The following is a 24461-nucleotide window of genomic DNA, read 5'->3' as shown; positions in this document are numbered from 1 at the left end:
GAGCAAGAGAACCCTCCGCTCTTTTGGCTCCACGGGCCGGATAGAACAGCCGAACGGGCCGGATCCGGCCCGCGGGCCGTAGTTTGCCCACGGCTGCTCTAGTCTATAATAATAAAAGGGTACTATGTTAATTAGACTAGATGTCTTCCGATGTCCTTCCTGACGAAGGGAAGCCAGCCAGGTCCCGGGTGCCTGTGGGTGGCCCAGGGGAAGCTAGCCGGGGTCCTGGATGCCTGCGGGCAGCCGGAGGAGGGAAGCCCTGGTCCCGGGTGCCAGAGGGAAGCCGGTGCCAGCAGCCGAGAGAAGGAAGGCCTACTCTTGCATGAATTTTCATGCATTGGGTGTCTAGTTTTACCTATAATATAATGGTACCAACTAGTATTTTTTCATTCATCTGGGAATAGGAGATACCCTCTAACACAAAACTAGCTTGGTACCTAGGTTATGAGTAACCAGAGTCTTATTCTTCCTCATCTCCAGGTCTGTGGGTTCTGGGGTGCCACAACTCAGACTTTCGGAACAGAGGCATGACAGCCTTACTGAAGGTTTCTAGTTGTAACAACAGAAACACTGGTGATTATTATGAGGACACATATGAAGACATTCCAACTTCCTTGCTGAATGAAAATTATGTCATTGGACCCAGAAGCTTCTCCCGGAATTCAAGGCACCCCAGCACTAGGCAGAATCAATTTGGAGTCACTACAGCTCCAGAAAATGATATGGAGAAGATTGAGCTTTGGTCTGGAGAGAGAACACCGCTGCATGAAGTACAAAGTGTTTCCTCTGATGATTTGTTGATGCTCTTGGGACAGAACCCTACTCCACATGGATTATCCTTATCTGATCCCCAAGAAACTACATATGAGGCTGATGATCATTTACCTGGACCAATAGAAAGAAACAAAGGCCCATCTGAAATGGCACATCTCAGGCCAGAGCCCCATAACAGTAGGGACAGAGTATTTACTCCTGAGCCAGAACTACAATTAAGATTAAACAAGAATTTGCGGTCAACTATAAAAGTAGACTCAAAGAAACTTGATTTAACAATTTCTAATTTATCAAACAATCTAACAACTTTACCAACAATTCCATCAGAAGAGTTGACAGCAGGTACTGAAAAGACAGGTTCCTTAGGACCCCCAAATATGCCAATTCACTTTAGTAATCAATTAGGCACCATTGTATTGGACAAAAACACATCTCTCCTTATTAGGTCTGGTGTGCCTTTGGACTTAAGTAAGGGAGATAATGATTCCAAGTTGTTAGAAGCAGCTTTAATGAATAGTCAAGAAAGTTCACTAGGAGAACATGTATCATCAATGGAGGGTGATAGGTTATTTAAAGAGGAAGGAGTACATGAACCTACTTCACCAACCAACGATAATTCTTTCTTCAAAATTAATGTCTCTTTAGTAAAGACAAACAAGGCACCAGTTAACTCAACGATGAATAGAAAGACTCACACTGATGGCCCAACATTATTAATTGAGAATAGTACATCAGTCTGGCAAGATATTACATTAAAAAGTAATGATGAGGTTCAAGAAGTGACTTCTTTGATTCATGATAAAACGCTCATGGACAAAAATACTACAGCTTTGGAGCTAAATTATGTGTCAGATAAAACAACTTCACCAAAAAGTATGGAAATGGTCCATCATAAACAAGAGGGTCCTGTTCCAGTAGGTGCAGAAAATCCAGATACATCCATCCTGCCAGATTCAGCAAATTGGATGAAAAAGACCCATGACAAGAACTCCCTAAGCTCTGGACAAAGGCCTGGTCTAAAGCAATTGGTACCTTTAGGATCAGGAAAACCTGTGAAAGATCAGAACTTCTTGTCAGAGAAGAATAAAGTGGTAGTAGAAGAGGATGAATTTACAAAGGACCAGGGACTCAAAGAGATGATTTCTCCAAACAGTAAAGTCATATTTTTTACTAACTTGACTAATATCCAAGGAAATGATACACACAATCAAGAAAAACTATCCCAGGAAGATATAGGAATGAAGGAAAAGTTAATCCAAGAGAACATAGTTTTGCCTCACGTGTATACAGTGAATGGCACTAAGAATTTCCTGAAGAACCTTTCCTTATTAAGCACTAAGCAAAATGTAGACAGTTTAAATGAGGGCACATATACGCCAATACTTCAAGGCACCAGGTCATTAAATGATTCAGCAACTAGAGCAGGGATTCACATGACCCATTTCTCAAAAATAAGGGAGGAAGCAAACTTGGAAGGCTTGGGAAATCAAACAGAACAAGTGGCAGAGAAGTATCCAAACACCACAAGGCTATCTCCAAATCCAAGTCCACAGAATGTTATTGCTCAGCGTGGTAAGCGGGATTTAAAACGCTTTAGACTCCCAAAAGAAGAAATAAAGCTTGAAGGGGGCGTAATTTTGAATGACACCTCAACCCAGTGGTCCAAAAACATGAAATATTTGACCCAGGCCACCCTCACACAGATAGAGTACCATGAGAAGAAGAAAAGGGCCATTACTCAGTCCCTCTTATCAGATTTTTCTATGAGAACTCATGGCATCATTCAAACAGATGGCTCTGCATTACCTACTGTAAAAGCATCAGCATTTCCATCAATTAGACCTACAGATGTGACCAAGATCCCACCCCAAGACAACCCTTCTCATCTTCTAGCACCAGCCTATAATTATACCTTTAGGGAAAGGAGTTCTGGAGTCCAAGAAAGCAGTCATGTCTTACAAGGAGACAAAAGAAATCTTTCTTTAGCCTTCCTAATGGAAATGATTAGAGGTCAAGAAAATATTAGCTCTCTGGGAGAAAATGCTACAAAATCACTCATATACAAGAAACTTGAGAATACTCTTCTCTTGAAACCAGGCTTGTCTGAAGCATCTGGCAAAGTGGAATCACTTCCTGAAGTTCTTATTCATCAGGTAGACTCTTCGCCTATGAAAACTGGCAATGGTTCTCCTGGCCACCAGGACCTGGTAGAAGAGATCTTCCTTCCGAAAACACAGGACGCTGTTAAATTGAACGAAGTAAATAGACCTGGGAAAATGGCTTTTCTGAAGTGGGCAACTGAAAGCTCTGAAAAGACTCCCTCCAAGCTGCTAGATCTCTTCACCTGGGATAATCAATATGCTACCCAGATACCAAGAGAAGAGTGGAAATCCCAAGAGAAGTCACAACAAAACATAGCTTTTAAGACAAAAGACACCGTTTCACCCCTAGACCCCTATGAAAACAGTCATTCAATAACATCAATATACGAAAGACAAGATAAGTCCCAAAGCGAAGCCACCCAGGCAAAACAAGGCGGGACTGGAAGATTGGGCCTTCAAAATCCACCAGTCTTGAAACCCCATCAAAGGGAAATAACCCCTACTCCTCTTCAGCCAGAGGAACATGACATGGACTATGATGATACCTTCTCAATGGAAACGAAGAGAGAAGATTTTCAAATATATGGTGAGGATGAAGGTCAGGGCCCTCGCAGCTTTCAAAAGAGAACACGACACTATTTTATTGCTGCAGTGGAGCGGCTCTGGGATTATGGATTGAGCAAATCCCCCCATGCACCAAGAAACAGGTATGGGTATATTGATTATTCCTTTGTCCTGCTATGACCTTTGATTTTACTAATACTGAAACAATAGGAAAGGGACAGCCAATCTTCAGCAGTGTGACTCCAGATTGCTTTATAGAAGACCCCTGAGAACCAGATGGAAACGTCTAGATGAAGCTGAGGAGGAAATGGGAGGTTAGATGAGCCCAACAATGAAAGAGGATGGTAAATCCAGATGAAACTCGTACTCTGGTGGGATGGAGAAGAAGGCGAGGGGCTTACAGAAGGGTAGAAGTGTCAGAGTCAAGAAGCAGCAATGGAGAGTAGGCAGAAAATCAACGTTATCAGCCTTATGAGCTGCAGTAAAAGACATGGTGTTGTGAGAGGGCCCTGGAGAGGCAGGAGGAAGAAGTGAAGTGTGTGACAAAAAAGTTGAGGATGTAGGAAAAGTTGTTTTTCATGGTGCTGGGGTACAGAGGGCAAATTTAGGGGAACAGAAGGAGGTTGGGCAGGGGAGAGAAAACAGAAATTTGGAAGGTAAACATAAGGAGAGTCAAGCAGTCAACAAATATTTATTGAGCACCTACTACATGCCAGACAATTTGGTAAGCATGAGTGCAGCAAAGTAGGAGCTTACATTCTATTGGGGAGGGCAAAATATAATAAATGAATGGAAAAATAAATAGGGGGTCTTGATGATGCTATTCAGAAGATAGAATTTAATAATATGATAGAGTAACACTGGGGTGTTACTTTAGCTGTGGTGGTCAGAGAAATCCTTTATGGAGTTGAGACCTAAATGATGATAGACCAACTAACAGAGCTCTAAGAGATGTGTCCACGCAAAGGGAACAGGAAGTGCAAAAGCCCTGAAACTGGAACATTCTTGTCCAGCCAGTATGGCTCAGTGGTTGAGCATCGACCTAGGAACCAGGAGGTCACAGTTCAATTCCCGGTCAGGGCACATGCCTAGGTTGCAGGCTCAATCCCCCGTGGGGAGCATGTGGGGGCAGCCGATCAATGATTCTCATCATTGATGTTTCTGTCTCTCTCTCCCTCTCCTTTCCTCTCTGAAATCAATAAAAATATTTTTTTAAAAAAGGAAAAAAAAGAAAGGTTTTTCTACACACCTGGTCCATAAGGATATTGCTTTTCCTCTGCTTTTGTCTTCAGGGCTCAGTTCAAGAAGGTGATTTTCCAGGAATTTACCGATGGCTCCTTTACTCAGCCCTTATACCGTGGAGAACTGAATGAGCACTTGGGACTCCTGGGGCCATGTATAAGAGCAGAAGTCGAAGACAATATCAGGGTGAGTTGAGGACAATGGAATCACAAGGAAATGAATCCTGTGTATTTTTTGTCTCTGAGTATAAAAATAATGTATTATCATCTTTGAAAAATTTAAAATATAGAAAATAAAGAAGTTGAAAAATAATCTCGTAAATATCATTTTGATGTATGTTCTTATCTTTTTCCTATGTATTCTTCTATTTATGTATTCAAAATTACATAATGTATAATTCTACTTCTATTTTGATTAAATTTACATCATAAACATTTCTAATGTCATTTAAAAATACTTCCTAAGTTCAATGGGGGAAAAAAAAGGAGACATACACTGAGTGGCCAGATTATTATGATCTCTGAACACATAATAATCTGGCGCCTCAGTGTATATCCTATATAATAAAAGGCTAATATGCAAATTGTCCCCTCGACCAGGAGTTCAACCAGCAGGCAGGCCGGACAACCACCCATGTCCCCTCCCCCTGGCCAGGCTGGCCAGATCCCACCCATGCACGAATTGATGCACAGGGCCTCTAATATATATATATATATCTATCTATATATACACACACACACATATACATATATATATACACATATACATATATATATATGTATGTGTGTATGTATATATATATATATATATATATATATATATATATGTATATATATTTACACACACACACACATACACACACACACTGAGTGGCCCGATTATTATGCATTCAGAGATCACAATAATCGGGCCACTCAGTGTATGTACTACTATTTGTAATAGTTTAAACAATAAAAAAATAAATAAAATAAATAAAAAAATACTTCCTAAGTATCTTTTTAAAGTGATAGCATAATAGTCTATTACATGAATTTATGATTTACTTATCCATGCACTTTGAATAACCCTGTAATAGGTTTTTTTCACTATTTAAATAATGCTACAATCACAACTTTTCCTAGGATAAAATTCTAAAAGTGAAATGTATGTGAACAGTTTAAGACTTTCTGTAATGAATGATCTGTTAATGTTCTTTGCACATTTGACAATTTTGGAGGAGTGCTTTTCTTATTAATTTATATTACCTCATATATTATAGATCATTGACTTACTAATGATCATTGATCATTTTAGTAAATAGTATTTTTCCAAGTTTGTTGTCTCTTAATTTTATATATAGTGGTTTTTACATTAAAAACAGGAAGTAACCTATAATCTTTTTTTATGCCACTTTCATAGCTTTCATGTTTATAAAAATCATTCCCCATACAGAGACTTTTTCTTTTCTTTCTTTTTTTTTTAAATATATTTTATTGCTTTTTTACAGAGAGGAAGGGAGAGGGATAGAGAGCTAGAAACATCGATGAGAGAGAAACATCGATCAGCTGCCTCCTGCACACCCCCCACAGGGGATGTGCCCGCAACCAAGGTACATGCCCTTGACCGGGATCGAACCCGGGACCCCTCAGTCCACAGGCCGATGCTCCATCCACTGAGCCACACCGGGCAGGGCGAGACTTTTTCTTAAAATCACCTATACTTTCTTGAACTTCCTTTTACAATTTAATTTCTTAAAAATTAACTTTTTAATCCATCAATAATTTCTATAGACAAAGTTATTTTGGTGCATTGTGGGAGCCAAAGGTCAAATTAGTTTTATTTTTTTTCCCCAAAAATCGTCAATCATTGTCCCAATTGATGGTTTGCATTAAGGATATAGAAGGATACAAAATTATGGGATGGTGCCTTGATTTTTATTTTACTTTTCATATGTCCTATGAAACATGTATCATTTTTTTCAAATCTGAAAACGAGGCTTTTAAAAAGATTATGTGCATTCATCCTGAAATTTGTCATGAAGAACCTTAAGTACCAAGTCCTGAGATTATTGTCTCTTAAACCCCCTGTGGCGGTATTTTCCCTTTTACTTTGGAATTGCTTTTAGTATTTAGGAATTTCCTCCTTTGAGTCTATGCCTTAAAACATTGTTAATTCAAAAATTCCTCAGCGGCTAACCGGTTTGGCTCAGTGGATGGAGCGTCGGCCTGCGGACTGAAGGGTCCCGGGTTCGATTCCGGTCGAGGGCATGTACCTTGGCTGCGGGCACATCCCCAGTGGGGGGTGTGCAAGAGGCAGCTGGTCGATGTTTCTCTCTCATCGATGTTTCTAGCTCTCTATCCCCTCTCCCTTCCTCTCTGTAAAGTATCAATAAAATATATTTTAAAAAAAAAATTCCTCAGCGTTTCCTCTATAGATCTTTAGGTTTGGCTTCTTACAATATCCATCCTATGTACCACTTTCTCTGGGTATTAAAACTTGGACAGAGCCAAAACAGGCATTACGATTAGGGATGTAAACGCTGAAATACTTGCATTCTTTTTCTTTTTCTTTTTCTTTTTCTTTTTTGCTCTGCAGGTAACTTTCAGAAACCAGGCCACTCGTCCGTACTCCTTCTACTCCAGCCTTATTTCGTATGAGGAAGATCAGAGGCAAGGAACAGAACCTAGAAAAAAGTTCGTGGAGCCCAATGAAACCAGAATCTACTTTTGGAAAGTGCAACATCAGATGGCGCCCACTGACGATGAGTTTGACTGCAAAGCCTGGGCTTATTTTTCTGATGTTGATCTGGTAAGCAGGTCTACATTGTGCCGGCCACTTTCTGGTTTAAAAGAAATGGTCTTGCCGAAACCGGTTTGGCTCAGTGGATAGAGCGTCAGCCTGCGGACTGAAAGGTCCCAGGTTCGATTCCGGTCAAGGGCATGTACCTTGGTTGCGGGCACGGCCCCAGTGGGAGGTGTGCAGGAGGCAGCTGATCGATGTTTCTCTCTCATCGATGATTCTAACTCTCTATCCCTCTCCCTTCCTCTCTGTAAAAAAATCAATAAAATATATTTAAAAAAAAGAAATGGTCTTATAAATCAGGAGAATATAAAAGAGTCCAGATATAGACCCACACATATGGAATCAATTTTCTATAAAGGGACCAAGTTAATTCAATAGGAAAGGACAGGCTTTTCAACAGAAGGGGCTGTGCCCTGGCCGGGTAGCTCAGTTGGTTAGAACATCGTCCTAATGTGCCAAGGATGTGGGTTCCATCCTGGTCAGGGCACATCCAAGAAGCAGCCAGTGAATGCATACATAAGTGGAACAACAAACTGATGTTTCTCTCTCTAAAATGGTTAAATAAAAAATGTTGAAAAAAAAAATAAAAGAAATGGTCTTTGCAATATCTGCTAAGAATCTGGGTATTTATCCTAAGCATAATGGGAAGTTTTAAATAGGGGGAGGTAGCCCGGCCAGTGTGACTCAATGGTTAAGCGTCGACCCATGAACCAGGAGGTCACTGGTTCGATTCTCGGTCAGGGTACATGCCTGGTTGCGGGCTCGATCCCCAGTGTGGGGCAGGCAGCAGGCAGCCGATCAATGATTCTCTCTCATCATTGGTGTTTCTATCTCTCTCCCTCTCCCTCTCCCTCTCCCTTCCTCTCTCTAAAATCAATAAAGGCATATTAAAATTTTTAATAAAAAAATAGAGGGAGATAGCATCATATTTGTGTTTTAGAAATACCATTCTGAAATCTACTGAGGAGGATGAATCATACTGTGGGAAGATGGGGAGTAGGTTGGAGTGGCATAAAAGTTGATGAGAAACCTACGCTGCTTTAGAGGTGGGGGAGCTTATACTAACAGGATTGGTGTCTTCCCTCTCAGGAGAAAGATATGCATTCGGGTTTGATTGGACCCCTTCTGATCTGCCGCGCCAACACTCTGAACCCTGCTCACGGGAGACAAGTGACAGTGAAGGAATTTGCTCTGTTTTTCACTATTTTTGATGAGACCAAGAGCTGGTACTTCACTGAAAACATGGAAAGGAACTGCAAGGCTCCCTGCGATATCCGGATGGAGGACCCTGCTTTTAAAGAAAAGTATCGCTTCCATGGTAATATAGCCCACGCCCAAATAGCACTCACTGTGAAAAGCAGTGTGCACTATGACAAAGGAGCCTCGAGCCCGAGGCTTGGACACTGTATGACTTGAGAGTGTGTGTATGGGAGTGGAATCTTCAAAGAATCAGTATTTTGGACTGGGGTGGAGGAAAAGAAACTTCTAGCCTGGCCAGTGTGGCTCAGCGGTTGAGTGTCATCCTATGAACCAGGAGGTCACGGTTCGATTCCCGGCGTGCAGGAGGCAGCCCCATCAATGATTCTCTCTCATCATTGCTGCTTCTCTCTCTCTCTCTCTCTCCCTCTCCCTTCCTCTCTGCAATCAATAAAACATCATTTTTTAAAAATATATTTTATTGATTTTTTACAGAGAGGAAGGGAGAGGGATAGAGAGTTAGAAACATCGATGAGAGAGAAACATCGATCAGCTGCCTCCTGCACACCCCCCCCCACTGGGTATGTGTCCGCAACCAAGGTACATGCCCTTGACCGGAACCGAACCCGGGACCTTTCAGTCCACAGGCCGAGGCTCTATCCACTGAGCCAAACCGGTTAGGGCTAAAACATCATTTTTTAAAAATAGATTTTAACAGCCTTCTCTGTTCTCCTTCTCCAGCGATCAATGGCTATGTGATGGATACTCTACCTGGCTTAGTAATGGCTCAGGATCAAAGGATCCGATGGTATCTGCTCAGCATGGGCAGCAATGAAAACATCCATTCTATTCATTTCAGTGGACACGTCTTCACTGTACGGAAAAAAGAGGAGTACAAAATGGCAGTCTACAACCTCTATCCAGGTATGGGCTGGTTTGCGCTCTTTCTTTTACCTACTGGACTTATTGTGTATTTGCTTGAAATGGTCTAGGCCAGTGGTCAGCAAACTCATTGGTCAACAGAGCCAAATATCAACAGTACAACGATTGAAATTTCTTTTGAGAGCCAAATTTTTTAAACTTAAAATTCTTCTAACGCCACTTCTTCAACATAGACTCGCCCAGGCCGTGGTATTTTGTGGAAGAGCCACACTCAAGGGGCCAAAGAGCCGCATGTGGCTCGCGAGCCGCAGTTTGCCGACCTCTGGTCTAGGCACTGGGGATATGGTCCGTGAAAAAAAGCAGGCAAGCTTCCTGTTCGTGGGTAACTTACTTTTTCAAGTAACTTTACCCTACAGAAAGATAATAAATAAATTAATAAGTGAATATCATCATTTCAGGTACAGATAATGTGCTATAAAGGAAATAGAACAGAATAAATGGATAATTCATGGTGTAACACTTTCCTAGAAAAAGAAGGGATTTTTTTCCATCTTAAATCCTACATGGCACCAGTAGTTATCCAAGAAGTGACTTGTTTATGTCTGTTACCAATATGTTAAGTACCACTGACAGTGTTGATCAAAACACAACTGCATTTTAGTTCTCCACTGTCCCTTTATAATAAAAGGCTAATATGCAAATCGACCAAACAGCAGAACTACTGGTCGCTATGATGTGCACTGACCACCAGGGGGCAGACCCTCAACGCAGGAGCTGCCCCCTGGTGGTCAGTGTGCTCCCACAGGGAGAGCACCGCTTAGCCAGAAGCCAGGCTCACAGCTGGCTAGTGCAGCAGCCGTAGCAGAAGCCTCTCCCGCCTCTGTGGCAGCACTAAGGATGTCCGACTGCCAGAGAGAGAGGGAAACATCAACGATGAGAGAGAAACATCGATCAGCTGCCTCCTGCATGTCCCACACTGAGGATCGAGCCCCCAACCCGGTATGTGCCCTGACTGGGAATCGAACCCTGACCTCCTGGTTCATAGGTCGACGCTCAACCACTGAGCCACACCAGCTGGGCTACCTGGAAGATATTTAAAACTGACTCTTCTTGCAGGGGACTTTCAGGGGGCTCTTTTGGGGACCCTCTTTCATGGAATCCCCTTGACCTGGTTGGTTGGTTCCACCTTTACCCCAAGTGATTGCTCACTCATTCCTCAGGCCCTCAGCATGCACTTCCAGCTCTCTGCTGATGGAGTTACTTTAGCCCTCAAGACAGCTCCAGTGGGTTACATCTGGGAGGACCTCCCTGGCTTTTCTCTCCCAGGGGGCCCACATCTGGTCAATGAGAAACACACCTGTGGCTCTGAAAAACCCTGAGGACAGGCCTATGCAGTAGCTTCCACCTGTCTCTGCCATCAAAGCATTCTGTTGCCCTCTCTCCCATTTGCCAGGGTGGGAGGCTGTCAGAACTCAATCTCCAGGCCTGGCCAGCTAGCTCAGTTGGTTAGAGCATCGTCCTGTTACGCCAAGGTTTTGGGCTTCAATCCCTGGTCAGGGCACATATAAGAATCAACCAATGGCCCTAACCGGTTTGGCTCAGTGGATAGAGCGTTGGCTTGCGGACTCAAGGGTCCCAGGTTCGATTCCGGTCAAGGGCATGCACCTTGGTTGCGGTCACATCCCCAGTAGGGGGTGTGCAGGAGGCAGCTGATTGATGTTTCTCTCTCATTGATGTTTCTAACTCTCTATCCCTCTCCCTTCCTCTCTGTAAAAAATCAATAAAATATATATTTTTTAAAAAGGATCAACAAATGAATGTATAAATAAGTGGAACAACAAGTCAGTCTCTCTCTCTCTCTCTCTCTCTCTCTCTCTCTCTCTCTCTCTCTCTCTCTCTCTCATAAATAAATAAATATTTTTTTTAAAAAAAGAACTCAATCTCCAGTGCCCCCAAATAGGGGTCCGATAGCAAGCACTTTGGGTTTCAGGATCCATCGGTGGTGGGATTGACTTCGGTAGATCTCTGTTGATATTCTGCATAAGCCAATGTATCTCATGCTCATTTTTTAGTGAAAAGAAATGTTTTTGTTCCTTTTGTTTTTTATAAGGGGTTTTTGAGACAGTGGAAATGCTACCATCCAAAGTTGGAATTTGGCGGGTAGAATGCCTTATTGGCGAACACCTACAAGCTGGGATGAGCACTCTTTTCCTGGTGTACAACAAGAGTGAGTAGTGATATGGGCAGAGGCTAGCTGCCTACTCAACCCACCTTTTCTCCTTCCTAGAGAGGTTGCCTTTGTCAATTAATAAATACAAGCTCACAGTCATTAGGGAATCTGAAATAAATATTGCTGGTAGAAATTATGAGTCTTCAGAGGAAGGCGGTTATGCTTGAAGCTTTGAACACTGTGAACTTGAAGCTCTAAATACAGAGTGGGGCAACAGTAGGTTTACAGTTGTGAGTATGTGAAATACAGAGTTTATTTTTGTAGTATGATTTATTAATTATTGTATTATTTTCCATATGAACTTCTGTGAACCTACTTTTGATCCCCTCATATTGAACAAACTAATGATAAAAAAAAACTATCTCTTCATTTTCACAACTTTGTGAAGCTCCAAGATCTCCAAGAGCAAATTTTGAAACTTAATTTTGGTTTGATTACTAAAGAGAACTCCAAATATTGCTTGGAAGAGCTTGATATTTAACCTTAAACAAGTAAGAAAGCCACTGGTCTACCTAATGTATAGACCAGGGGTGGGCAAACTTTTTGACTCGAGGGCCACAATGGGTTCTTAAACTGGACCGGAGGGCCGGAACAAAAGCATGGATGGAGTGTTTGTGTGAACTAATATAAATTCAAAGTAAAGGAGCGGCGGGGAGAGCAAGAGAACCGGATAGAACAGCCGGATCCGGCCCGCGGGCCGTAGTTTGCCCACGGCTGGTATAGACCCTAGTTTCCTCAGCTGAAAAATGTGAATAGTTCTAGCACCTACCTGTTGGGGTGAATTAAATGAGATTATACAATAAAATGTTTCATACAATCATTGGCACATAGTAAACAAAGTATGAGCATTTGTTGGTATGCTCCCATTTTTGTTGACTTGCATTTGTGAAGCTCGATTTTCTGCACTTCTAGCTACTGTGTTTCCCTCATTTGATTTCAGAGTGTCAGAATCCACTGGGAATGGCTTCCGGGCGCATCAGAGATTTTCAGATTACAGCTTCAGGACAATATGGTAAATATTATTTTCTCTCTAAGAACTGGAATGAGTATATATAGTTTTTACTCCTCTTTAAATATATTCTTACTGATTTCAGAGAGGAAGGGAGATGGAGAGATAAAAACATCAATGAGGAGAGAGACTCATTGATCAGCTGCCTCCTGCACGCCCCCTACTGACAATCAAGCACGCCACCTGGGCATGTGCCCTGACTGGGAATCGGGAATTGGGAATCAAACCATTACCTCCTGGTTCATAGGTTGAGTTCAACCACTGAGCCCCACCCACTGAGCTATCTTTTTTACTTTTGTTGGATAAATTCAGATAACCAATCCATCTCAATCTTCTATTAATTTTACTCCATAGGTGCCTCTCAAATGTATTTCCTCTTCATTTCCCACTGTGACCATCCTAATTCAGGCCACCATCACTTCTCACCTGGCTAATGCCACTGCCTCCTTAAATGTCCTGCCTGCCTTTGATATTATTCCCCTTGAGTCCATTCTCTATACTGTAACAGGAAGCTGCACTTTTATTCTATTTATCTTTATTGTTGAGAGTATTACAGATGTCCCCCCATTGCCCCCCTCTACCTGGTCCCACCCCACCCCAAGCCTTCCCCACACTAATATCTGTGTCCATGGGTTATGCATATATGCATGTAAGTTCTTTGGTTAATCTCTTACCACCCACCCGCCCCCTCCCCCCTGGGATTCCTCATTCTGTCCCAGGCTTCCATGTCTCTGGACCTGTTTTGTTCATCAGTTTATTTTGTTCATTAGATTCCACATATAAGTGAGATCACGTGATACTTGTCTTTCTCTAACTGGCTTATTTCGCTTTTCTATTTAGTTATGTTTTACTTTTACTTTTCATTTTCTAATTTTTCCACAACGAACATACATTGTGTAATAAAGAAATAATAATATTTGGTAGTGCTGGTACCATCCCAGTGTCAGCTAATTAGAGGGACTAACGGTCAACAAAATTATCACATTTTAGAAAATAAAAAGGACAATAAGGGTAAGCAAAACACATAGGTAGTAATCGATACTACTTACTTTGTGCCTTTATCATCTTCACAGCTAGGCTTGACATTTCTCAAGAGAGTAATTTTGCCTGGCCGGCGTGGCTCAGTGGTTGAGTGTCGACCTATGAACCAGGGTCAGGGCACATGCCCGGGCTCGATCCCCGGTGGGAGGCGTGCAGGAGGCAGCCGATCAATGATTCTCTCTCATCATTGAAGTTTCTGTCTCCTCTCTCCCTCTCCCTTCCTCTCTGATATCAATAAAAATATATTTTCAAAAAAAGAGAAAGTAATTTTATTCCTATGTGCCTAGAACCAACCCAGCTGAACCTAATCTCTCTCCCTTTTCTTGGGCAAAGGACAGTGGGCCCCAAAGCTGGCCAGACTTCATTATTCTGGATCAATCAATGCCTGGAGCACCAAGGATCCCTTTTCCTGGATCAAGGTTAGAAAATGCATCACACATTCCCTCTTGCAAGCTCACAGCACTGCACATCTCTTTTATACATTCTCATCGAACTCCAGGTAACAGATGAGGGGAGAACTGGGGAATAGAATGGAGCATGCTGAGGTGTTCTATTTATGGTTTTTCATCTTTCTCCTGGGATTAGCACATCGGAATACTTTCCACATCATTGAACTCACCACCTCCCAAGATCGTGTATTCTGTGATTAGATGCCTCCAACTGCCCAGGTGGCCTGTGGTCCTCCAATCTCTTTATTTTAACACAGAAACAAATGGCTCATTCTCCCATCACACAAGCCAAGGAAAGTTGGCTTCTTTATTTGAGAGAACTGAATCCATCTTCTTCACAAATTCTATACCGCTGGGTGGTAGGCAGCACCTACTGAAGTTAGTCCAATCTTGTAAACTAACTTGGAGCCAGGAACTGAAACAGTGCCTTTCGGTTAACTCAGTTTCTTTTGAAATGACTCAGTCTTTCAGCTCTTCTCACTTCCCCATTTCCTCTAGAGCAGCACTGTCCAATAGAAATATAATGTGAACCACAAGTGCAAACCACATGTGTCATTTTACACTTCCTAGTAGCTATCTTATAAAAGAGATATGTGAAGTTCATGTTAATAGCATTTTATTTAGTACAACATATACAAAAATAGTATCATGTCAACATGTGATCAATCAGGACTATGACCCCCTTCAAGGGCATACATACGGGAACTTCTGTGTCCCTTCCATGCCACAGGAGAGCTGAGCGCAGCTTGGGAGTGCCAACTCAACCTCTCTGCCTAACCACGAGGATAGGTTCCTTCTAGAGCCCAAACAGGAAAAGGGAGGAAACTTCTGCTTCCGGCTTTGCTCTCGACCTAACATGCCTCCCACTTCTGGTACTTACACCCTGGAGAGGGACTAAGGTACACATGTTTTACCACCTGCTTCCCACAGCTCCATCCACTTCTCATAATGTACCAGCTTTCTTCTTTCTCTTCTTAGTTAGCTGAGGACATTCCCCTACCTTTTTTTTTCTTTGTGAGATGGCATCTGTTCTTCTCTTTTTCCTGAGGTTAAAACTACTGAATAGGAATCAGGAAAAAATAAACGAGCTTACCAGCAAGCAGGCGCAAAGAGCACATCTGTTATTGCCACATTAGTTCATCTTTTTTATTTGTTTTGTAGGCGCTGCCAATTATGACTCGATTTGAGAGGACTGTGCACTAATCCCCAAGTATTTTTGTTTGTTTGTGAGGCTGCCAAACCACATGTTCTCACCTTGTATTCCTGTAGTTACCACTTTCATTCAACCTTATATATATCCCTGTGTAGTGGACATTTTAATCTGTTTGGCTGCTTTGCATCTGTTCTGTGTATTTATTGTTTTGTAATAGCACCCTTTTTTCCACTTGGGGAATTATATCTCCCTCACTGGATACAGTCTGATGAGACTAGTAGAGGGTTTTCTATGCCAAAGAACCCTGAGGAATATACCCTGTAAGGATCCCGCTTCTTAGACTTGACCCATTGTTCCAGCTTGCCAAGATTCCGTATCCCAAAGCATTTCCTAGTCTTCCCAGTTTCACAGAATTTATTGACTTGATCACTAAGCTTTTTAAAAATATATTTTATTTATTGATTTCAGAGAGGGAGAGAGAGAGAGAAACATCAATGATGAGAGAATCATTGATCGGCTGCCTCCTACACACCCCCTTACTGGGGATCGAGCCCTAACCTGGGCATGTGCCCTGACAGGGAATCAAATCATAACCTCCTGGTTCATAGGTCAATGCTCAACCATTCAGCCACGCTGGCCACACGTGTCAACTCTTGAATCCTTCTGGTAAACCTTTGAGATAAACACCATTATTATCTCCACTTTACAGATGAAGAAGCTGAGACACTGAAAGGTTGGGCCACTCAAATAGGTTCATTGCCTTAAGGATTTCAATCTAACAAAGAAGGCAGATAAGCAAAGAAACCTTTATAACATGGTGCAATAATTTGTTATAATGAAGTTATTATACAAAACTAGTGGCCCGGTGCATGAAATTCGTGCACGGGGGGGGGGGCGGGGGGGCAAGGCTGTCTATCCCTCAGCCCGGCCTGCACCCTCTCCAATCTAGGACATCCCTTTCACAATCTGGGACCGCTGACTCCTAATTGTTCACCTGCCTGCCTGCCTGATCACCCCTAACCACTCTGCCTGCCGGCCTGATTGCCCCCAAATGTCCCCCACCACCAGCCTGCTCACCCCCAACTGCCCCCCCCTGCTTGCCTGCTCACCTCCAACTGCCCTCCCCTGCCAGCCTGATTGCACCTAACCACCTCTGCCTTGGCCCTGCCACCATAGCTTTGTTGGGAAGGACGTCCAGAAGGTCTCCCGGTCTAATTAGCATATCACCCTTTTATTAGTATAGATGGAGTGGAAGCATAGAAGCAGCAGCACTACATTTGTCTGGGGTAGTAGGAAAGTCTAACCAGAAGTAGTTTCTGAACTAACACTTGAAGGAGGAGAAGCATTTTATCACAGATAGAAATGTTAGGCTGGGGGCTGGGCTGGAGAGAGAGGAGGAAATTGACTTTGGCTAGGCTGAGGTATGGGCAAAGCACTAGGTTATGTGGGTTCATGTGTACAGCACAAAGGATGTGAGTAGAGGAAACGCTTCAATTCTTTCCAAGTGTCTGGTTTTACAGGAAGTAGGCTAGAAACTCAATAAGCACCTTTTGCCTGGTTGGCCTGGCTCATTGGTTGAGCATTGATCTATGAACAAGGAGATCATGGTTTGATTCTGGTCAGGGTACATGCCCGGGATTGTGGGCTCCATCCCCAGTAGGGGGCATGCAGGAGGCAGCCAATCAATGGTTCTCTCTCATCATTGATGTTTCTATCTCTCTCCCTCTCCCTTCCTCTCTGAAATAAAAAAATATATATATTTTTACAAATAAGCTCCTTTCCTACTCATTCTATCATATACCCCATGGCTTCACACACACCCACATTTCAACATTGGTATCTGCTTCACCTGCACATCCAAGGTAATACTGGGCATATCTGTGTCAATGTAGATTCTCCTTAAGCCAATACTTAATTTCAGAAGGTGGTCCATACATTTAAAATAAAGTTTTGTTTTAATTGGCAGGTGGATCTGTTGGCACCAATGATTATTCACAGCATCATGACCCAGGGTGCCCGTCACAAGTTCTCCAGCCTCTACATCTCTCAGTTTATCATCATGTATAGTATCGATGGGCTGAAGTGGCAGAGCTATCGAGGGAATTCCACTGGGACCTTAATGGTATGTAATTAGTCCTTTCCAGAGAATGCATGAATCTTTTAAAGAGCTTTTGACAGATTTCAGATATAGGACAAATGCTCCTAGCATCTACAGACTTAACTCCCAGAGTTTTCCATGTGTGTGTAGTAGGTGTGATTATGGATATACTAGAGGCCTGGTGCATGGATTCGTGCACCGGTGGGGTCCCTCAGCTTGGCCTGCACCCTCTTGCAATCCAGGACCCCACGGGGGATGTCGGATTGCCAGTTTCAGACCGATCCCCACAGGCCTGGCCGAGGGATGTAGTAGTGTGCGAAGTGGCAGGTGGCCGGGGAGGAGCCCCGAGCCTGGGCCAGTTGCCTCATGGCTCCCACTCATCCCGACCCTGCTGAGCCTGCCACCACCACTCAGTAAGCTCGCTGAGAGGCGCTCCTGCTGTGAGAGCACATTGACCACCGGGGCAGCTCCTGCATTGAGCATCTGCCCCCAAGTGGTCAGTGTGCATCATAGTGACCGGTCAACCGGTCATAACAGTCACCTAGGCTTTTATATATATAGATGGACAAAAAATGTGGTAGTATCAAGGATCTCATAGATAATAGAAATGAAGAGATGCTCTGTTGACAGAAACATGTGACTCAGGACTGGGTGGACTGATAAGATTGTGAGTTTGCTTATGGATAATCTAAGTTTGAGGTGATAGTAGGGCAATCAGGTTAAATGTCCAGCAGGCAGTAGATGAAATGGGGCAAAAGCACCAATGCAGGTGAAGATTTGCATCTTCCACACAAAGGAATGGATGAAACGTGGGAAATGATGAATTCTCTAGGGGCAAGCCCAAGACCCTTAAACAGGCTTAAAACCTTAGCAGCATCATCTGCTCTTCCCTCATTTTTATGCCCTCTAATGAATTGATTCACAAATCCAGCCAATTCTTTCTTTGTAATGTCTCTCACGCCTCTTCTGCTTTGTGGACACTGCTGTTACTATAGCCCAGGGCCCCACCACTTTGCAAATGACCTATTATGTTACATTCCTAACTAGTCTTGTAGCCCTTATGAAACCCAGATGAATCATGGGAAAATGACAGATCATCACAAATGTATCAGGTGGTGATGACAAAAATATGGCAAATTCCAGATGTGGTATCTCTTCTGGAATAAATGAAGACAGAAGCAGGCACCTGATATGGAACTACTGACCTGGAAAATGTTTTTTGGTTATTCCCATTGATAAGCAAAATTAGAATATATTTGCATTTATGAAGTAGGAACAAGGGTATTAACTTTACTGTTCATGCCTCAGGTTAATGCCAGCTTTCTTGTTTTTTTGTCATAATATAAAACCAAGGGACTCCAAACATCTTGTCACCCCCCGCAAAACACCATACTGGTCCATTACACTGATGACATGCTGACAAGACCTGGTAAACAGGAAATAGCAATCATCCTAAATGTTCCTATGATTAACATATTAATATACATAGACACCGACACACAGTCACATATACAGATAGATAGATAATATAAAACAAATAAGCCTATCTTATTCCTGGCTTTAATGGGGATGGAGCCCACATTTTACTGTTTTATATAATGTTCACGGTTAGTTTCAAACAAATACCTTTTGTCCTATTTAAAAAGTTTCCTTCTATTCTTACTTTACTTGGACTGGCTGCAGAATTTCATCAAATGCTTTTTGAGCATTTTTGCTATGATCACATTTTTTCTTTCCTATTGTCAAATTACACCGAGTGGCCAGATTATTATGATCTCTGAACACATAATAATCTGGCCACTCAGTGTGTGTGTGTGTGTGTATATATATATATATATATATATATATATATATATATATATGCTAATGATATGCTGAGACCGCTCAACTGTTTGCTTATGCATTCAGAGATCATAATAATCTGGCCACTCAGTGTGTATTTACATTCAGTGGTGTGCTAGCAAATGTTTAACAACTGGCTCTGGGGCAAAATGCAGGAAGGTTTGATGGGGGAAAGGCCTTCTCTGTAGCATTTGCTGATTTCTATGATGCAAATACTCCCTTTTCACCAGGTTCCAAGCTGCTGGTGTAATGTCACTGAATGCAGAGCTTGGAACCCATGAACACAATTGGCTCTCACAAGCCAGTACTAGTGAGCTCCAGCACAGCCCTGTACTACATTCCTGGGAAAACTGCCCTCAGTCATAGTGTATTAATCATTTAAAACTTATCTGGGTTGCCGAAACTGGTTTGGCTCAGTGGATAGAGCGTCGGCCTGTGGACTCGGGGGTCCCGGGTTCGATTCTGGTCAAGGGCATGTACATTGGTTGCGGGCACATCCCTGGTGGGGGGTGTGCAGGAGGCAGCCGATCGATGTTTCTCTCTCATCGATGTTTCTAGCTCTCTATCCTTCTCCCTTCCTCTCTGTAAAATATCAATAAAATATAAAAAAAAAATTAAACTTATCTGGGGCCCTGGCCGGTTTGGCTCATTGGGTAGAGCATTGGCCCGCAGACTGAAGGGTCCTGGGTTTGATTCTGTTCCCTGCACTCCAGCCCCTTCCCTTCCACTCTCTCTAAAAATCAATGGAAGCCCTTACTGGTTTGGCTCAGTGGATAGAGCGTCAGCCTGCAGACTGAGGGGTCCCAGGTTTGATTCTGGTCAAGGGCACATGTGAGGGTTGTGGGCTCGATCCCCAGTGGGGGGCATGCGGGAGGCAGCAGATCAGTGATTCTCTCTCATCGTTGATGTTTCTATCTCCCTCTCCCTTTCTCTCTGAAATCAATAAAAATATATTTTTATAGAATGAGAAGAAAAAATTAAAAATTGCTTTTATTTAGCTACCTTACTCAAGTTCCTAGACTTGATTTTAGACGTTTAAAACTTTTAAAGGAAGTTCTGAATAATCTATTTTAACATTTTGTGCAACTAAACTTTGTACTTTGTGTGGACTAAACTTGTACTTCAATAATTAAATATTCTAAAATTATGTATATATACTAGAGGCACAGTGCACGAATTCGTGCACTTGGGGGCATGGGAGGGTCCCCTCAGCCTGGCCTGCACCCTCTCTCAGTCTGGGAGCCCTCGGGGGATGTCCGACTGATGGCTAGTCAGACATCCTTAGTGCTGCCAAGGAGGCAGGAGAAGCTCCTGCCACCACCGCTGCGCTCACCAGCCTTGAGCCAGCTTCTGGCTGAGCAGCACGCCCCCACACCCCCCCATGGGAGCTCACTGACCACCAAGGGGCAGCTCCTGCGTTGAGTGGAATCGGGCCCAAACCGGCTCTCCAACATCCCCCAAGGGGTCCTGGATTGCTAGAGAGCACAGGCCAGGCTGAGGGACCCCATCGGTGCACAATCGGAGCCAGGGAGGGACCGCAGGAGGGCTCCAGGGCGTGTCCGGCCCATCTTGCTCAGTCCTGATCAGCCAGACCCCAACAGCAAGCTCACAAGCAAGCAGTTGAGCGGTCTCAGCATATCATTAGCATATTATGCTTTGATTGGTTGAATGGATGACTGGACACTTAGCATATTAGGCTTTTATTATATAGGATATTTAAAAAATAAAAATAAAATAAAAATAAATGGAAAATATCCTCGGAGGAGGATAACAAACAAACAAAAAAACTTATCTGGATCCAATTTGCTACCATCCTATTTAGATCTTTTCTATCTTACTAATAAATAAAACTGGTTTACCTTTTCAGGGGCTCTATTATCAGGTTTTGGCATGAGAGTTTTATTAAACTTGAAAATAAAGTGGAAAAGCTTCCATTTTTTTACATTAAACTATTGCTCTAAAATAGTTTAATTAATGTAGTAATCACGTGTGTAATGAAAGTTAGATGGAAAAGCAACTTGTGCCTTATTAGGTGGTATATACTTGACCACTGGCACCTCATTTTGTTAATTAATTTCTGTAAATGTGTACATTAGAGTCCTGTCTCCCTTCCCATGTCATATATCTACACACATGCACACACACACTCTTTTCCCTTCTTTTTTTTTTAAAAAAATATTTTCATTGATTTTAGGGAGGAAGAGAGAGGGAGAAAGGGATAGAAACATCAATGATGAGAGAGAATCATTGATTGGCTGCCTCCTGCACGCTCCCTACTGGGGATTTAGCCTGCAACCCCCAGGCACGTGCCCTTGACCTGAATCCAACCCGGGACCTTTCAGTCCACAGGCCAGTGCTCTATCCACTGAGCCAAACCAGCTAGGGATCTCTTTTCCCTTCTTTATCAGACTTAGCGGGTGTTTGTCTATTCCTTCAGATATTCCAAGAATCAACTCTGCGTCTTAAAATTGAACATAGATTTTAAAGTATTGTTTTGTAATTCATTAATTTCTGTTCAAAACTTTTAGAATTGTCTTTCACTTTCTTTTAGTTTATTTTTTGTTTCCTAGAATCTGCAGTTGAAGGACTAGTTCATTCATTTTTTATCTTTCGTGTTCAATGATAATGATAAAATAGTTATTAACCACTCTCATAAGGGTCATTCCTTTAAGTTATTAACTACAGTTGATCCTTGAACAGCTCAGGGGTTTGGGCACCTATAGCACAGGCAGTTGAAAATCTGCTTATAGTTTTTTAATATATATTTTTATTGTTGACAGTATTACAGATGACCCCCATTTCCCCCACCCCAGCCTTCACCATACTATTATCTGTGCCCATAGGCTATGCATATAAGTATATAAGTTCTTTGGTTTTTCTCTTCTCACCCTCCCCCCCAACCCTTCTGAGATATGTCAATCTGTTCCATGTCTCAGGACTTATTTTCTTGGTCAATCAGTTTTGTTCATTAGATTCCACATATGACTGAGATCATGTGATACTTGTCTTTCTCTGACTGGCTTGTTGCACTTAGCATAATACTCTCCAGGTCCCTCCATGCTGTCTCAAAGGGTAAGAGACCCTTCTTTTTTAATGCTGCATAGTATTCCATTGTGTAAATGTACTACAGCTTTCTTATCCACTTATATACTGATGGGCACTTGGGCCATTTCCAAACCTTGCTATGAACATAGGGGTGCGTATATTCTTTCTGATTGGTGTTTTGAGGTGTTTAGGATACATTCCCAGAAGTGGGATCACTGGGTCAAATGGGAGTTCCATTTTTAGTTTTTTGAGGAAACTCCATACTGTTCTCCATAGTGGCTGCACCAGTCTGCACTCCCACCAGCAGTGAACAATGTTCCCTTTTCGCTTATAATTTAGGACGGCCCTCCACTTAGGTGGATTCCAAATTACCTTGAACATTGTGGCTTTGAACTGCATGGGTCAGTTGGCCCTTGAACATTGTGGCTTTGAACTGCATGGGTCAGTTGAAAATATCCAAGTATAAGTGGGCCAGTGCAGTTCCAGGGTCAACTGTACTATGTTCTAGGTTCTAGCAAAAGGATGAGTAAACTAGAACCCATGGATTTGGACTACAACCTGCTTTTTGTATGGGCTGTGAGTTAAGAATGGTTTTTACATATTTAAAGTTGCAAAAACAAAGAAAACTACGCTACAGAGATCATTTGTGGCCTGAAAAGATTAAAATATTTTGGCTGGTCTTTTACAGAAAAGGTTTGCAGACTGGTGGTCTAGTCTAATGGCAGTATAGGCGCAGTTAGCATTAACCAGAACCTTCTGTTCCAGAGCTTGTCTAATTTATAAATTTCAGTCTTAGTAATCTTCCTCCAGTGCAGTGGTTCTCAAATGTTTTATATATTTGTACCATTCACATATAAAATATTTTAAATATATTTTTATTGGTTTCAGAGAGGAAGGGAGAGGGAAAGAGAGAGAGAAACACCAATGATGAGAGCGAATGGGCTGCCTCCTGCACAATTGGGGGTGGAGCCCACAACCTGGGCATGTGCCCTGACTGGGAATCAAACCGTGACCCCCTGATTCATAGGTCAACGCTCAACCACTGAGCCACCATGACCAAACCGAAATATTTTTCATAATCAATATTTCTCATCACAGAAGCCCCCCCCATAAAGGGAGGAAAGGGAACCCCCAAAACCCTTTAAAGATCAATGATTCACTGCCATTTTCAGGTTGATAATATTTTGAATGCTTATTTTAAATGAACGTTTCAATGATGCAAATCTTTCCCTCTGGTTTTCAAGTTAAAAAGACTGGCTGTATCCTTTAAAATATTTATTTTTGGTCATGTTAGAAATCAGTGTTAATTTGGGTATTAAGTTAATATGTGGCAAGAGAACTCTGTCAAAATCGTGGAAATCTGACTTGGGCCCAGCTATCTATACTATGAAATCTCTGAGGGACATACATAAATGAGCCAATGGCGAATGGAAAACAACATTTAGTGTTTCCTAAAATTATACTTGTATACCCAATACTTGCCTCTCTGGTAACCCCTACACCCACCTCCTTAATGCAAGAAGTTTAGATCAGAAGCCTAAGGAGGATTTTTTTAAAATATATTTTTATTGATTTCAGAGAGGAAGGGAGAGGGATAGAGAGATAGAACATCAATGATGAGAGAGAATCATTGATCGGCTGCCTCCTGCACGCCCCCCACTGGAGATCGAGCCCGCAACCCAGGCATGTGCCCTTGGCCAGAATCGAACCTGGGACCCTTCAGTCCGCAGGCCGACGCTCTATCCACTGAGCCAAACCGGCTAGGGCGGGAGGGTTTTTCTTAAACCCAAACCCAAATACTACCATTAGTCACATTACATAACTCCTAAGCATTCGTGTCATAAGACAGTAAGATAGCCAGCCGGGCCTACAGAACAGGGTGAGAAGAGTATACCCAAAACAGCAAAGCACAAAGCAGCATGCACCCTTACCACTTTTGCAATAAACTGGACTAGGCTTTTAGGGTACCAAAGGACCTTTCCTGGCAGCCAATGAGAGCACAGGAATGGTGGCTCAATCTGTCACAAATAGGTGTATGCTGTCACTCCTTTC

At 42.6% G+C, this 24461-nt stretch overlaps 1 protein-coding gene across 1 annotated transcript in view; it reads left to right on the top strand.

Moving 5' to 3' along the window:
* Positions 1 to 24461, top strand: part of F8 (coagulation factor VIII) — a 101933-nt gene that overhangs the window by 60036 nt on the left and 17436 nt on the right. Inside the window, exons 16-24 of the mRNA XM_080653299.1 lie at positions 481 to 3583; positions 4733 to 4868; positions 7257 to 7469; positions 8553 to 8781; positions 9402 to 9584; positions 11653 to 11769; positions 12713 to 12784; positions 14156 to 14241; positions 17391 to 17546. Of these exons, the coding sequence (XP_080509425.1) occupies positions 481 to 3583; positions 4733 to 4868; positions 7257 to 7469; positions 8553 to 8781; positions 9402 to 9584; positions 11653 to 11769; positions 12713 to 12784; positions 14156 to 14241; positions 17391 to 17546 (4295 nt within the window). The remainder of the gene's footprint in view (positions 1 to 480; positions 3584 to 4732; positions 4869 to 7256; positions 7470 to 8552; positions 8782 to 9401; positions 9585 to 11652; positions 11770 to 12712; positions 12785 to 14155; positions 14242 to 17390; positions 17547 to 24461) is intronic.

Source organism: Plecotus auritus, assembly GCF_963455305.1.
Source record: "Plecotus auritus genome assembly, chromosome: X".
In the NCBI taxonomy this organism is placed as follows: Eukaryota; Metazoa; Chordata; class Mammalia; order Chiroptera; family Vespertilionidae; genus Plecotus; species Plecotus auritus.
Note: the sequence above shows the minus strand (reverse complement) of the source record. Positions and strands in the feature narration are given on the sequence as shown.